The sequence below is a fragment of the Colias philodice genome, chromosome 2 (genome assembly GCF_061535455.1).
Source record: "Colias philodice isolate Cphi_HAF_F1 chromosome 2, ilColPhil1 Martin Lab GWU primary, whole genome shotgun sequence".
In the NCBI taxonomy this organism is placed as follows: Eukaryota; Metazoa; Arthropoda; class Insecta; order Lepidoptera; family Pieridae; genus Colias; species Colias philodice.
This window is the reverse complement of record NC_143087.1, coordinates 1,819,599-1,836,941: the sequence shown is the minus strand read 5'-3', so window position 1 is coordinate 1,836,941 and position 17,343 is coordinate 1,819,599. Positions and strand designations below refer to the sequence as shown.

The following is a 17,343-nucleotide window of genomic DNA, read 5'->3' as shown; positions in this document are numbered from 1 at the left end:
GGAAATACATTGAATTCTTTACATAGTCCGCGGTTCCACATGGTTTTTTACACGAAATAAAAAATATTCGACACCGTTATAACCGGAATAGGAATGTAAAAATTTCAAGAGTAATTTTTCGAAACTACACCGTCAATTTCAGGCATAATCCAATTAAAAGTTCATATGGGGAACTTTTAACAAGTTGAATAACGTGTCTGATATGAAAATTTTCCTTTGGACTTCTAATTATCACCTATAGAAAGTTCTAGATACTTTTTGTTACCGTATTTTATATTTCCTTGTAAGATTTTAACGAATCCTTTGCTTTTTGCAATATTGTTTTATATTAGACTAGCTGCTCCCCGCGGTTTCACCCCCGTGGCTCCACTCAGGTTGGTCTCAGCGTGATGATGTATAGCTTATAGCCTTCCTCGATAAATGGGCTATCTAATACTGAAAGAATTTTTCAAATCGGACCAGTAGTTCCTGAGATTAGCGCGTTCAAACAAACAAACTTTTCAGCTTTATAATATTAGTATAGATTAATTTTATGATCGTTACTTCGGAATGACTATAAATATGTGTAAGTTCATTTTGATTCCATTATTCAACGTGAAGGTTATAATCATAGTGAGTAAGAAACAGTCGGTTTGGTTTCTGTATATTATTAACATTTACAATTTTTGGTGTTACGCCTGATGTTTTTTATTGCCTTGCATACATATTATTGATATTCTTTTTATAGTAGAGAGCATAATATACTTTCCTTTGAACATTTAATTACGTTATAATATAATATAATCTTAAGCGTTTTATCAATTTGTTTTGCAAAATTGAGTGAAATCTTATAAATATATTTTTTTTTGTTTGTCACTGTAAACAATAATGTTGTTAATAAAATGGTTTATGGGGAATTCAAACCACTTAATTTCCGATAATTTCAAGTTGTTCTACGAATTTTTATCACTTTTTTTCAGTGTCTAAATCGTGTCTACATGGCATCTATTGAAATTAATATACAACTAGACCACCAATAATGTATACTATTATTACAACCTTGACAAAGTTTCAACCTTAGACATTGCATAGCCTTTTCTATATACTTAGACTAAACCACAGAATACATAATAGTAGCTAAACGCTACAGAACGGACACTCTCCGCCTCCCGCCAAAATTAAACACTTACCTCACCCCCGCGCGATCAGACATAAAATGGGCCATATTTTTCTGCAAGGACGATACGCAACGAAGATTGACAACATTAATCAAATTGACTTAAAGTAATTTTATTATTTCGGATTTGTGATTATCGTTTTTCGTAGAAAATGGTTAGATATTGTGCTGTTTACGGATGTATTTCATCAGAAAAACGCGATTTTTTTTTTACGCTAGTCACAAATGTGCCAACCATAAAGCGTTAACACACACATTTGCAGTCTCTACAGTGTGACTGTCAAAACGATCATTTTGTATGGAGTGTCCGGGGTGTGACTAAACCATTAGTTTGTATTATACTCCTACCATTTAAACGCAACTTCCTACCAGACTTATACACGTACTACAATAGTTCGTTACAAACTATCCATACATAAATATGAAAGGAAAGCCGAGAGCTCAAGGGTCGTGTTACTTGAGTTCTGACACTTGTGTCTGAGTGGTGCTAATGTGGAACCCCAGGTCTTATGTCGCACTTTGCCATGGATTTAGCGACAACCTTGATTTTAGTATCCATTTTGAGACTACATTGTAGAACAAGTTTTATCATAAATGGACTAGCTTATAATAACAATTTTTAACAAAAAATACTTTGTTTAGTGAATCATATCAATAAAATATTAGAGTCAACTTAAGTACGCACTGTTAGGGATAGCTCAAGCAAATCTATTCGAAAATTGATTGATTTCAAACAACCACAAAAAAGTACTAAACTACAAATAGTACATTAAAAATTGTTTAGAACCATTTTGAGAACCTTCTTATAAAGCAGTTATAAATAAAGTTACCGTTAAAATCAGTTAATACAATATTTATATTTTTCAACTTGGACTAAGAGCGAAACTTGTAAAATGCTTATATTAACGAACTTTGAAATATATCTTCGGGAAACAATAAGTTGTTTCGTAAGAAAGTACTTTTCCATAACAAAGTTCTATTAACAGTTTCATCTTTTTACTGAGGCTCGATTTTAACAGGATAAAATACCAATTTAAACATGATACATAATCATTTTTTTAACGACAGAATAATTGTAACTTTTGGCATATACCTAGTAGTGGTAAAAGTTAAAAATGTGTTATGACGATTCAAAAGTGGTAGAAGAAGTCTAATTGAATAAATAAATGTTTGAGTTTGAGTGTTGAAGATGGATATTTTTACCTACATAATATAATATATAACTAGCATTTCATAAATAATTTATTTCATAATTTTAATGAATCTTAAATCTCTATTACTTATGAGCTAATTTTTGTATAAAATAAATTAAAATAAAAACATGAACAACCCTGGCTTACTAAAAATAGTATCGAAATTTCATCAAAAATCTACTTTATTTGGCTGAGTATAAAGTATCCAGAAATACTCTTGTAATTAGATTGATTACATACTTGTTCTCACTGGCATTTCTTATTTGCAAAGTATTTTACATGATAAATTATGTTAAAAAATGTATCTTTAAGTAGATACTTAATATATTTGAAATATGTGAGAGAGAGATGCTGAATAGTTTGTTTGTTTGCTTGTACGCGCTAATCTCAGGAACCACGAGTCCCATTTGAAAAATTATTTCACTGTTTGATAGTCCATTTTCCGAGAAAGGCTATATAATATCATGATGCTAAAACTAATAGATGCGGAGCAATGTGGGTAAAACCTCGGGACACAACTAGTTATGTTATACACGTAAATAATATAATTTTTTCTACGAACTTCCATTCAATCGAAACTTTCATTTTCTCGCACAAACCACGTCGCCATAACATTATTAAATTTTAGTGCATTATATTAAAAATTATTTTTCAAAGGTACGCAAAAGTCAATCTTTATAAGTTGACTACTTACAACCCCTGGCTTTACATGAAGTGATATATAGTTATAGATATAATATGTTGAAGACACATTTTTATTCATATACAATTTATACTAAACTTTATTATAGTTTATGCATTATTTAAATACAATTAGTCAATAATTTTGGAACGTGGACTTTGTCATAGTATGATTTTATTTAAATGAGCTTTGAAATGGGTATATATTAATTATGCAAGGTATATATTAAATATGAAGACACAGCATATTTTCTTACATTATAGACTATTTAACTAAATAATTTATATAATCTCTTATAAATATTTTACAATCATTGCATATGCTCTATGTAGAGCAGAGGTATCGCAGTTGTCAGAGCCTCCCACTTAAGTAGAAATATCTACACGAGCGTGTAAAAATTAAAATGTATATTTAAATTCAATACTATTATTTTCATCAAAGTTTTTTTTTTGTAATACATTATAATATGTTTCATCAAATATATTATAGAACAAAATTGCATCCTTCAGTATGCAATCCCTATTTATGTGCTAAGATCTTTAATTCTTCGCAACTGAAATTGATGTGTGATTTAAAAAAATAAAGTCGTTTATATAATAACATATACGTTCAAATCCGGGGCGAGTCGATAGTTTGCAATAAATGTAACATAAAAGATGTACTTGTTTCTTAAATTGACATTTATTATGACTAAAATTCGTAAACATTTTTGTTTAAAGTTTTCGACAAACAACCAGAAAACAAGCCAACTGCAATGACTACTAATGGAGTACGTATTGCCTTCACAATTCAATTTTCAACTATCCACGCATGCATATAAATGTACAGCATGCATGATTAGCAGCTATGCACACACAGCATGCATAGTAAACAGTAAAGTGCTAACCTTGAAATCCGAACTAAGTTTCTGTATATTTAAAATATGCGACACTAATTTTCCACCCTTCTTTGTACGTCTACGAATTTGCGGGCGGAGCGTAGAACCAAGGGATCCTGGGTTCGATTCCCGGTGGAGACGAAGAAAAAAATGTCTCGGTCTAGCAGGACACAGAAGGCTGATCACCTACTTGTCCTTAAAGAAAATCGATCAGTGAAACAGATGTAAGTATGCATAATGCATCTGCCCCTTACCCCACTTGGGGACATGGGACTTCACTTACACATGTGTTCAACTGTTTATAAATTATATTATTTCTGAATAGTCTCCAAAACTATTAACTGATGTTATCTAATAGAATTTCTCAAATACCAAGAAAATTGATATTTAATAATTCTATCAGAGATCTATGAATAGAATATTATAAATTCTCTTTTTTGGCCACGCAAGGTTGAAGCAAGGGTAAATGCTATTAATAAATTAAAATTCATCCGTTACAAGTTATCAGAGTTTAATAAATGAATATATAATATTATGCTGATAAAATTTTGCATAAAAATTCGAAAATAAAAGTAAGTAATGGCATTGAGCTTGGTAAACTTGGTGGTTGATATTCTTGTATAAATATTTTTACTATTTTCAATTAATTTCTCGCGTTTATGACCTTTACCACCGGTTTTATTCAGGTTACTTTTTACGTAATGGAAATAAATAAATAAAATAAAAATAAAAATAAAAAAATAAAAAAAATAAAAAAGCCTTTTATTTCTAGACAGTGATAAACATAACAAACATAAATGTAACTTAAAAAATAAAAAGTATTTTAAAGCAAAATATGAATAAAAGTAATTACAATCTAAGTTTGTTCATCTGCTAGAACCCCTCTGCAGGTGAAGGCCTCCTCCAAGGCTGTCCAGTCTTCTCTAGATTTGGCTAATTCCAACCAATCCACACCGGCTACTTTCACTAAGTCATCTTCCCATCTTGCGCAAGGTCTTCCTCTTTTCCTCTTACCAAGTGGGCCTTTCCAAGCTGTGACTTTTTTGGTCCATCTCTGGTCTTGCAAGCGTGCTACATGTCCGGCCCATTTCCATTTTAAAGTCAGCGCTTGTGCCAGCCCATCTTTGGCGTTAGTTATTTGTCTGATCTGTGTGTGACGTATTTTTTGGATTTTCCTGATGTTCAACATGCTACGCTCCATTCCCCGTTGGCATGTTATTATTTTGTTTCTAACGTTATTGTTGAATTTCCACGTTTGGCAAGCGTATGTTAAGCAGGGCAAGAGGCAAGAGTTCATGAGCCTTGTTTTTAAGTATATTGGTAAGTTGCCTTTGAATATTTCTCTTAAGCTCCAGTATTTATTCCATGTTAATTGTGACCTTCGTTCGACTTCACGTTCGTTACTCTCGCGAGTAAAGCTGATTTGCTTACCTAAATACAGGTAATGGTCTGTATATTCCAGAGGCTCACTGCCGACCGATAGTGTTCTTCTAACACTATTTGTCATCAGCATGGTTTTGCATAGATTCATTTCTAAGCCTACCCTGTTACTACCTATGTTCAAGGAATCTATCATGGATTGGAGATCCTTCCCAGATTGAGATATAAGGACTAGATCATCCGCGAATCGCAGGTGGTTTAGGCACTTCGTTCCTATCTTTATGCCGTATTGACTCCAGTCCAAATGACTTATTACGGATTCTAGTGTAGCTATAAATAGCTTTGGGGATATCGGATCTCCTTGTCTTACACCTCTTTTTACAGGGAACCACGGCCCGACTTTCTCGAGTTTCACTCTACTTCTGCAATCACTGTAAATATTCTTTAGTACTTGTATATATTCTTTTTCTACGTTCTGTGTTCTTAATGTTTCCCATATACTATCATGCGACAAGGTATCGAAAGCTTTTTTATAATCTATGAATGCCAAGTAGAGTGGGCATCTCATTTCATGAAATTTTTCAATGAGAAGTTCCAGTGTGTGTATGTGGTCCACAGTCGAGAATCCCTTTCTAAAGCCGGCTTGCTCTACCGGTTGTCTCGCATCAAGAGTGTTACATATTCTGTGATTTATTATAGAAGAGAATAATTTATAGACGCAGGGAAGAAGACTTATCGGCCTGTAGTTCGCGATATCTTTGGAGTCACCTTTTTTGTAGATTAGGATTATATTAGATTCAGACCACTGGGTAGGTGTTTCTCCTGTTTTCAGAACGAGGTTAAAGAGGTTTGTCAGTGGTTTCGCGAGTTCTTTTGATGCAATTCTTAAGGTGTCATTGGTGATATTGTCTGGTCCGGGACATTTTTCAATTTTTAGGTTTTTGAGTGCCGTTATGACTTCATTGATTTCGATTTGGGGGGCGGTTGCGCGTTCACTCTCTTTGCCTGTAGGAAGAACTATTGCGTTATTTGTATCTTGTGGATGTTGAACGCTGTACAGATTTTTGTAAAAGTCTGTTGCTACTTTAATGATATCACTCCGGTTGTTTAGTACTATCTCATTTCGTTTTAATCCGTCTATCCATGTTTTGTGCGTTCGCAGTTCTTTGTATGCTTTTTTTGTGCTTCCTGTTGTGTTAATGTGTTTCTCTATGATGTTTTGTCTATGCTTATTGTAGTCTATCTTTATATATTTGCTTGTAAGTTTGTAGAGAGCACGAAGCTCGTTTTTTATCGCTCGACTTTTTGGTTTGATTCTTTGTATTTCTTGTTTTCTTCTTATAAGTTTCAAAGTTCGATCTGATAAGATTTTATTCGTTTCTTTGTTAGCGATTCTTGCATATTTGAGACTTTTGGTTATTGAATTTATTATATTGTCGTAGTAGTGTTGAACCGACGTCTTCTCGTCTATTTCTGGTAAACCTTCGGATATATTTTTGTTCATGGCGTCTTGGAATTTTGCAATTTCTTCATCACAGTTTAAGTTTTTTATTTGATCGGTGTTATATTTACTTCTGGACTTTTTAGACGCTGCCAGTGTGATTGTTGCTCTGACTGCTCTGTGGTCAGAAGGGTAGTTTATGTTCATTACTTCAACATTTTCGAATATCTTTGTCCGGTTAGATAGTATAAAGTCAATTTCGTTAGTATATTTCCCATTTGGTGATCTCCATGTCCATTTGTTTTTAGGTTTTTTCTTGAAGAATGTATTTAAAATCGATAGTTTGTTTTCTAAAGCGAAGTCTACCAATCTCTGTCCTCTTTCGTTCCTTTCACCATATCCATTTTGTTTCATTATTAAGTATTCTTCTTTTTTAGGTATTCCTATTTTCGCATTTAAGTCGCCCATCAGTATAAAGTCTTTATGAGCCAGCTCTAATGCTTTAGCCACAGTTTCGTAAAATTTGTTAATATCCTCTTCATTTGCATTTTCTGTTGGTGCATAAACTTGTATAAACGATAGGTGGGTGTCCTCTAATATCATATTTAATAAAGCTACTCTCTCAGTAAGGCCTGTGTAGCTCTCTATATTTTTTTTATGGCGTATATTTATCATAAAACCCACCCCGTGTAGGCCAGGTGTGACACCTGTATGACACAGAACAAAGTCTTCATGTTCTTCTATTTTGTTGCCCATTCGTCTCGTTTCAGATAGTCCTATTATGTCGTATTTTGTATTTTTCAGAGCTTCGTTTAGTTCAATTAGACGTTCGTGAGAAGATAGAGTTTTAACGTTATATGTCATGATATAAATTTTGTTTTTTGATTTAGGTTTTGGTTCTAAAATTTTTATAGGTTCTTTTGAATCCTTTGGAGGGTTTTGGTCATAATCTTCCACGGTGACCAGCCGGCTTGGAAGATGTTTGTTGTTATGTATTTCTAATTTACTTGTATAATCTGCAGCAGAGGGGGACGCTCGTTGTTATATATTTTTATTCTTATTATCTTTCGTGGACAAGAAGTTCAGAATTCCGGGTTTCAAGACTCCCTCAGACAAACTAGAAGTTCTTCTTAATGATGTGTGGGTTTTATTCTTCTTACTGGCCTGTGGTTTCTTTTCGTTGTTAGAAATCTGTTTGTTTTCTGGAGAAGTTGAGAGCATTCTTTTATTGTTATTCGTTGCCTCTTTCTTCTTTTCCAGTATAACCAGTTTGTCATATTTTATTATTGCAAGGTTTCCCTTTTCTTTTTCAATCCGGACCTGTTCTTGCAGTTCTTTTCTTTTTTCTAAAATGTTTAGCGGGTAGTCTTCTTGAATATAGTAGCCAGATTCTTTTAATGCTTTTTTCTGTTTAAGGATACACACTTTCATGCTGAGCGTAGAAAAGGTGACGGTTATTGGTCTAGGTTTATCTCCTTTTTTTCCAATTCTTCTGGCCTCTTGAATATCTCTGTTATCTACTTCTAGAGAAAAGTACTTATTTATAAATTTGATCAAGTTACTCTCCAGATTTAAATATGAAGTTTCAGTTTCTTCTAATCCAAAGAAAACAATATTTCTTTGTCTCGCTTGTTTTTCTAAGAAGTATAACCTTTTTTCTTGATTTTCTAACTTTTCCTTGAGGTTTTCATATTTTCCTTCTAATATTGCAAACTTTTCTTCTAGTAAACCATTTATGTTTTGGGTCACTTGGTCGGTTACCCTTTCCCCGCTTTTCAAAATAGTGGTTTTTTGCTCATCGAGTTCGCTTTGAATTTTCCGTAACATATTCATAACTTCTTCCATTTTTCTTGTATTAACAATAAGTGATGATTGTAGAAATGATATCAGTAGCGACCTCTTGTGTCTATTTCTCAAACTGTAACTAACTAATGATCGTTCGTTCGATTATGCGTTAAACTCGCTGGTGGCGCCAGTTCCAGATGTTTGTACTAGATGGCGCTTTTACTATTTGACGTACTTAATTTGCTTAATCATTGCGACAATAAGGTTATTTTTTTTTTTCGTTTATTTTTTAGGATTAGCTATGTATGCAATGGAAATATTCTTGAATTTTTTTTTGAAATAATTTCGCATTTAACATTACAAATATACAATACATACGATTTAAAAATCACTTCCATCTTGTAATTTTAGTACATAGAGCTGCTACTACTTACATGAATCGTATTATTAATTGTTCCCAAAAACGAGACAAGTTTTCCATTCATAGAATATACTATTTAGTTAAGAATATGAATAATTTATATGACACCCCATATAATACAATACAATATAATAATTAAGAATGGGTTAGTATTAGGTTGCGATTTCAAAAACTCTTCATTTTAATTATATAACCAAACGATGCTCTGCCTCTACCATAATAACCTGCATAGAAATAAAATGTTATCTCTAAGTGTGGCTTAATTGCTTCCAAAGCAATCAAAACTTATTTAAGTGTATACACGTAGGATATTTTATTACAGTTTACTGACTCTATCTATTTGACGACTCTACATATTTAAACCACAAGAGTATTTACTTTGTAGTGTCTAGGCTGCATTCAAAGTATCCTCTACTAAGTTTGTAGCCCATGGGAGAGATATAGCATATTCATGTATGTAATCCATATTCATAGTATAATTTGACCCAAGCTATTTGCACGTGGAAGCCTGATTTGGGGTATCAAAATATTTGACACGACCTATATAATAACTGACAATCGTCAGTCTGCATTTGCATTTCGAGTTTGATTCGATTAACTGTGTTTGGAAGGGTTATACTTATTAAAATCGAATTTGTAGAGCACAATAAGTGATTTATTTGAGCTTATATTACGAAGTAGGACGCGAGGTAGAATTATGCTGTTATAAATTATGATTGATTATAAATTGATTATAAAATAATTATTTCGTTAAAATAGTGATTAAGTATAGGAGAAGATTTTAATTGAGAAATATAATAGTTTATTTCACATGATAGAGCTTAGTAGATCGAAGCTTATGAAGTATTACTATTTTCTAGTAAAGTGGCGCCCATTAGAGACATGTAAAATTACATAGAATAACACATCCTTCCAAACCTACAACTTACCAAATATAAAATAAGAGCTTCCAGTATCACATGCACATACACAATTCGCTCTACATAACGCTGTCACGTTTTATCTTACAAATAGATCGTATTTATCATATCCTATCAATATTTTCGCACGTGAAGCACGTCAATTCACAAACACAACACTCACTGAATGTCGTATACACTCGCGATGCGGTATTCGAGGCGGAGCGACGCACGTCCGTCCGCTCCGAGCGCTCGGTTACAACTGGAGTACAGCCTTCACCGCGCAAGCCTCCATGACTCCATCAAAGTACTTCAGCAGAATTGTTAGACGCTAGCGCCAAGCACTTTCATAAGATATTAAGGACTTGATTCCGAACCAATCGGCGTTCAATGTTGTTTTAAGTTGCTCATTTTAATAAGTCCCGTCTAGAGGTGCTTAGAGCTATAGTTTTAGATGAATTCATTAACGGCTTCTGTGAATCCGTACTGAACAAAATCAATTAATGTTTTTTGTGTTTTTAGTGTTAGGTTGATAAAAACAAATTTTCATTAAGGTTAATGAACTTTTTTAACCTTGTAAACATAATACTGGGAGTTATATAAATCAAATAAAGAGCAAAAAAATATTGCGAGGAACATTTTCAATAAGGAAACGAAATAATTGACTTGAACTTTGCCTTGTTGAAATTTTCCCTACAAACTTCATCAAAGCTAAAATTATAAATATATTTCAATATTGTCAGCGACTTAAATATTTTAACGTTATTAAAGTCTTCCGTTTCGTATTATATGTATTAAAATATTATGTTTATGTTATTAAATTATTATTTTTTAACAAAGCTCTTTTCTAAAATATAGGTACTATTAAATAAAATATGTACATTTAAAACAAGCCGTCCCAGCTTCGCTTCGGAGGTATAATTTCTTTATACAAAAAAAAAAACAACTGCAGCACACAATTAGTAATATAAAAAGCTAAAGTAATAAATAATTATGTCAAATTACATTAATATCCGCCATCAAAACTCATTTATACGGAATAATTAATATAACACCTAAAAATGTAACTATTTTATTATGTCCATTTCTGCTTGAAACGAATACAGCGTTAATAATAACATATTATTATAAGACAAATACATAATAAATTATATTTATTTAATAACATCTTACACAAATAAAAATGAAATTAATATAAATAATATGATTGTTTCGGAAGCTTTCTCAGAACATACAGCGCCATCTAGTCACATATTTAGTAACACAACAAAAGCAAATGTCTTATATTAATTTATTATAATATTAACTAGGACGTCATACTATTTACAATGACTATCCGTATCCAATATCCATGTATATACGTGATAATATACAGTACTATACGTGATAATAAAAATTACGCTCTATAAAATCCTAAGCATACCTAATCAAAAGTCCATAAGTTAATTCAGCGTCTCACTCGACAAGTCATACAAAAATGCACCCATTCATCCACCACTTCAAAGTATTTGCGAGTGCAGTCCTTAATCCAGCATTCAGCATGGGAGCTGCCCTATCTCTGTTTGCATCCTATTTATACCTGCAACGGACAGATAAAAAGGAGTCAAAGACAGATAAAAAGCCTATCTCCAACGTTTGCACGTTTGGAATGCTTACAAAATAAACTCGGAAGGTGTGCGGTGCGCGTGTGTGTCTGTGAGTGCGTGTGTGTGTGCCGCCGCGGCCTGTGATTGGTCACCGCAGAGCTGTCACTATGTAAGCGTCATTAGTGCGGAGTCGGTCATAAAACTTTCATTTGTCAATCTGTTTGTATGGTCAGCAGATAGGGTTGCGAATGTTTTGATAATTTTACGTTTTGCGATTTACAGTTCGGTCTTTCTAAATGGTAGAGATATGGTACGATTAAATTTACTATGGATAATAATAATTAACAATACCATTTTATATATGTACGAATTTATAATTTAACTTAATGTATATTTAAGTCTTAATCTAGACTAGACTGTAGTTAAAAAAGAGCGTTTGTACCGAGCACACGTGTCAGAAGTGAAAGTTCTTTTCCAAAATACAAAGATACCAAAATCATCGCCTTACTCCATGACGTTACGGTAATGCCATGTCGCGACCTCGAATTTTTACTCTCAACGCGCCTAAAGAAGTTTCGCTTCAAAATAAATCGTTTCAATAAATAAATAAAACAAACAAATTCATTAAACATTTTATTTCCAAGCTAATAATATCACACTTTTAATATAAAAATAATGTCAAAGAATTATTTCATAGCCTCGATCATAATAATAAAATGAAAACACTCCTATAACATGCATTTTATTACTGTCTTCTTTTAGTTTCACCTTCCTCGTAGAGCGGTTACGCCGTAGCAGTTTGCTACGTCATAATATAAAGAAGTTTCATATTTAAAATGAAAACTGAATATTATTTAAAACTTATGGACACATTATATTTGATTTAAGCATATATTTATAACTTCGAACTATTATGAAATGAAGCTTATTTGTTTTATTTGTGTAGTTGTGCAATTAATAAAATTTGTCGTAGCGAACTTTACACTGAAAGTAGGCCTGTGTACAATGGAAACAAATATAGGTTGATGATGATGATGATATAATTTGTACTATCTATATAATATTTATGAGAGAAAATTATAATTTTAATTTGTTTTAATTATATTCCTAATTCATACAAAAACAATTATGAAAATAAACATTTAATTAATTCTTCCTAAATCTAGTTGTTAATTATAAGGGAAAAGAATGTAACAAACTACAGCAATTACAAGAGTAAATGTTAATAAAAACTCTCACTTTTATGTGACACAGTGAGTAACTTGATAATGGGGTAACTCATAACCATCCGAAATAATTAACTGTAGGGTTGTCACATGCGGCCTTGTTAATGTATTTTTGTTCTTTGACATAAATTTAATGTTTAATTCATTTGATAAGTTATGTTTACCTCTCTCTGTATATCATTTTTATTAGCCATTTAACAAAATTATATTAAATTCGAAACTAAGAAACTAATTATTACAAGAAAAAATATTTATGTTGCTTTATATATTTCTATTGAACACCCTGGACTATCAAATGCATCTGATTTACACAAGTAAAATAAAATTTAAACATATCGAGGTACTATATAATATACTCTATGGACTATATACCCATAAATAAAAATAGATGTCTTTTAGTACAAACTACCTATTTTTCCATAGCCAAGACGAAATTTCAAATGTACTACTGTAAAATATTCGAAATATACCGTCCGAAAGCGTTTATCTTCAAATTCAGCGAGCTGTCATTTTAACAGTCACGATGACAGCTGACCTTATCAGCACTTGACACAGGTCCGACTTAAGCACGCTAGCTTCGCGCCGGTTCAAGGGATTCATAGTTGTGTTATTTATTTGAGTATTGATTATATATCTATATATCTTCGGACATATCTTTCGATTGGAAGCACTGGTATTAAGTGGTGATTGTGGTTGATTGATTGGTTGGTTTAAATTGAAAAACAGTTTGATATTTTTGTAGAGATTTTTTTTAAAGCAAATGTCATCATAAAGAACAAATTTTTCTATTTACGTTCATAAGTGACTATAATTCATTCCCAGAAAGACGTAATGAAATACCCTAAATCCTGGAAACGCCATTCAAAAATATACGTCATAGGTATCAAAATAGACGCAGAGGGCATATTTCGTAAGCATATTTAAAGGACGCTGCCTCTCGAGGGAAAGAGGTCGGAAGAGTCCGCTTTTATGACAGGGCCACGTTAATGGTGCAATAAACAAACCGCGATAATAAGCATTTGTCAACAGTATGACAGACAAATGACAGGTGGGATGACGTGCGTGGTATATTTTTAACGAGAAGACAATCGCGCCGTCTACGTATGTGGATGCTATCATTTTTGCAATCTAAATGGAGAATGGAATTGGGTTGTGTTTAAAGTAATTTTGCCCCGTGGTTTCACCTGTGGATAACACATATTCACGGCCTTCAACCGTATAGAGATTGAAAAGCGTTGCCTATTTGGGTATTCTGCTATTTAGCATTCAATTTTAATCTATATTGGTAGTGCATAACAAGTAAGATTACAAAATTAGGCAGAAAACAGATGTTATAATGTTCAATAGCACAGATTCAATAGTTTGTTAACCTGAACAATAACTCGTCTATGTGTTTTAGTTCTACAGTCTTCCTATACATCGTGCTGTTTCAATGGAACTTGTCACTCGTTATAATAAACTAAATGTGAGCTGCCGATACTTCTCACTCCGATGAATAACATACTACGTTGTTCTTGGAAGCTTTTCAATTGTTTATTTCAATACTGCGCGTAGTATTCATGATGATCTTTTTGAAATTCTCTGAAAAAGTTTGTATTTATCTCGTGGTAGAGATGAAAGTACAATAAAAAAGCCCATAAAGCCATTGAAAACATGAATTTATGAATCAATTTGGTTAACAAGTTAAAATTAAAAACATGTATAGGGAGGTATATATTTTATGTAAATAAATTCTTATAAATGTAATTATATTCTGAAAGGTGGACACTTTTAACTTACTAAAATAAAGTCATAAAATATCAATGACTAAAAAAAATTGTCTTGCGTTTAGATTTTATTATTCACTAGCTGTGCCGCGCGGTTCCACCCGCATTGCTCCGCTCCTGTTGGTTTTAGGGTGATGATATATAGCCTATAATCTTCCTCGATAAATGGTCTATCTAACACCGAAATAATTTTTCAAATCGAACCAGTAGATTAGCGCGTTCAAACAAACTCCTCAGATTTATAATATTAGTATAGATTGTATATAAATAGGATAAGAAATAAACTTTTAAATCTACAATACATCGTAATGACAAAAAATACTCAAGCCAAAAAGCGAAACAGTAACAAAAGCAAACGACAAGATATTTTAATACACAGCGATACGATTTCCGCAACATTTGTGAAGGGTGAAAAAGTAAACGGGAGAACAGAGTTTTTGTTATATTGTCATCACGGTATCGCAACGAAACCATTAGCAGATTGCTCAATAGCTGGCTCTGAATCTCCTTTTAGAAGCTGATTGGTACTTGGGTTTTTGAACACGTGGTCTGTTTGGTTATTCTATATTCTATAAATTAAAATTTCCCACATTCACTCGGTTTGTTTTATCAGTAGACCTTATAAGGTTATCGTTTACCCTAATAGAAGTCCAGTTTCCTGCAGTGGGAACATAATGCGGTGATGATGATACGTCGTATTGATTAAAAGATTATGCTTTAGTTGATTCATGATCTGTATGCCTTTTTTTTTTTTTTTTTTTTTTATAGTGGGGAAATCTTCTTAGATACCCCCGGCTCCCGGGGATGGAGCCGTGGTTATGTCGGATTTCTACCGACTAAAACCCCACTCTGTTCCATCGCGCTGCTTTGGACGGAACTGCGGGAACGGTTACGACTCTACCGCGTGTCCCGCCCAGCAGATGCCCGTTTCCAGGCCCACCACTAGAACCCCCCTCGCTGGCGGCTGCTGGAACGAAGGCTTACGCCACCAACGCGCAGACAATGGATCTTTCCCCGCTCCATCATCCGCGTTCCCCCGAACCCCCGACCCCATCACCGTCCGGCCGGAGGGTGCACTCCGGAAGGTCCTCCGATGTGTGAAATACACGTCGGGGGACCCTCCAGCGCACTTTTATAGAGATTACCTCGCAGCCCCCACCTCACCAGAGGTGGCGGCCCTCGGTCCGGCCCCACGGACCGGATTACGAGTTGGCAGACGGCCGTTTTACAGCGGCCGCCGCCCCACACCTCTCTGCAGGAGTCTCCGCGCGTCATCACAATGACGCGTCGGGATCCCGCCCTCCGCTGCACGGCGTGGCTTGCTAAAACAGCGAGCCCGCCGCGCCGCGACCTCTGGCCGCCATCCACCGCCGCATAAAAGCCGGCTCCTCTCTGGCCCACAAACAGGACCTCTGCCGTCGGGTCAGTCGAGGCTTTCCAACCCCAACTGCCGTTCAGCGCCACCTTTGCCTAGTGGACACGGGGTCCGCCAAGCCACGACCTCTGGCCGCCATCCCACGCCGCACACAGCGGCCGCTGGGCCACACCTAGCCCTGGCCGTCGGGCCGGTTGAATCTCCCCGACTCTAAACCAGCCGTTCAGCCCCTCGCTGGTCCAATTTCGCTTCACTCAGAGGGCCATAACTCTGAGCTACTGAGCCCCTCCGCCGCGACAAGGCCTGGACCGTTGGGGGGATGATCTGTATGCCTAATGTTATCCTAGTCAGTTTTAGAAGAACAGTGCACGTAATAAATATGAAATAGTTATTAAACTCAAATATATGTCACTGGTTTAGATCCGGCTCGAAGGACCTGTACAATATTATATATTGTACCTGTACAATATTATATATATTGTAATCTTTGTATATATGTTTAGTAGGTTTATGTATTTTTATATGTATATAAATAGAAGTAATTTTAATATATTAATTTATGTTGTATTTATAAACTATGTGTAACGTTGTGCTTTATTTATAATTATTTTTTTTTCTTCGAATTTATTATTTTAAATTAATTAGTTATTTGGCTTCCTAGCCTTTGGTATATTATGCTCTGTCCTTTATCTGAAGGTTGCCTAGCAGAGATGGCTTAGAGCCATAAGGCCGCCATTTGTACATTTTGAATAGTTTTGTTGTACTTTTACTTTATAAGACTGTTGTACAATAAAGAGTAAATAAATAAATAAATATTATACATATAAACTCTTGTTGAATAAAATTCAGACACCGATTAAAAAACCTCGTAATCACTTTATATTACTTCCACTTTTTATTGCTTTCGAAAACCAACCAAAAATATAAAGGATTAAAATTATTCATCACACATGTTTGCGTGTTTTAAATGGCTAATTTAGTTAAGTGTTACATTATAACATACACTTTTCTATGTTAATGTTAATAAACTGCAAAATTGCCCTTTGTCATGGAGTTGAATATAAAAATAATGAATACATTTAATATATTAAAATAATTCTTACCAAGTCTGCTTCTGTTTTTAAACTGATTTTTATTTAATACACAGAATTAATTATATTAGAACATTAAAAAAATATCAGTGTATGGTACCTATGTATACCTCGATATGTCACTATTTCTGTGGGAATTCCACGAATACCAGTACAGAATTATTTTAAAATATTACCTATAATTCAAGCCAAGGATAATTAAGTAATAAAAACCGGAGAATAATACGCAAAACGAAAAATGAACTCTGCGAAGTCATTAAAGCTACATTTTTAATTTAATGTTGAAAAATAACTTCACGATTAAACTCCAAAGTTAATATATGCACCCTTCTCAACGGAATCTGAGCGTATTTTTAAAGTTACCCCTTTGGGAAATATTAAGGATCGCAAGTCGGGATGGTGGCCTATATACTTATCACTTCGCAAGTTATTATCAGAATACGATGCCTGAGTTTATATTCTATC

General features: G+C 33.9%; 1 protein-coding gene across 1 annotated transcript; it reads right to left on the bottom strand.

The window, feature by feature from the left end:
- Nucleotides 1–7,765: 7,765 nt before the first annotated feature.
- Nucleotides 7,766–8,810, bottom strand: LOC149490182 (uncharacterized). The gene has a single exon (XM_089701122.1). The coding sequence runs from the start codon at nucleotides 8,572–8,574 to the stop codon at nucleotides 7,771–7,773; it is 804 nt and encodes a 267-aa protein (XP_089557248.1). The 5' UTR covers nucleotides 8,575–8,810; the 3' UTR covers nucleotides 7,766–7,770.
- Between the last annotated feature and the right edge of the window lie 8,533 nt (nucleotides 8,811–17,343).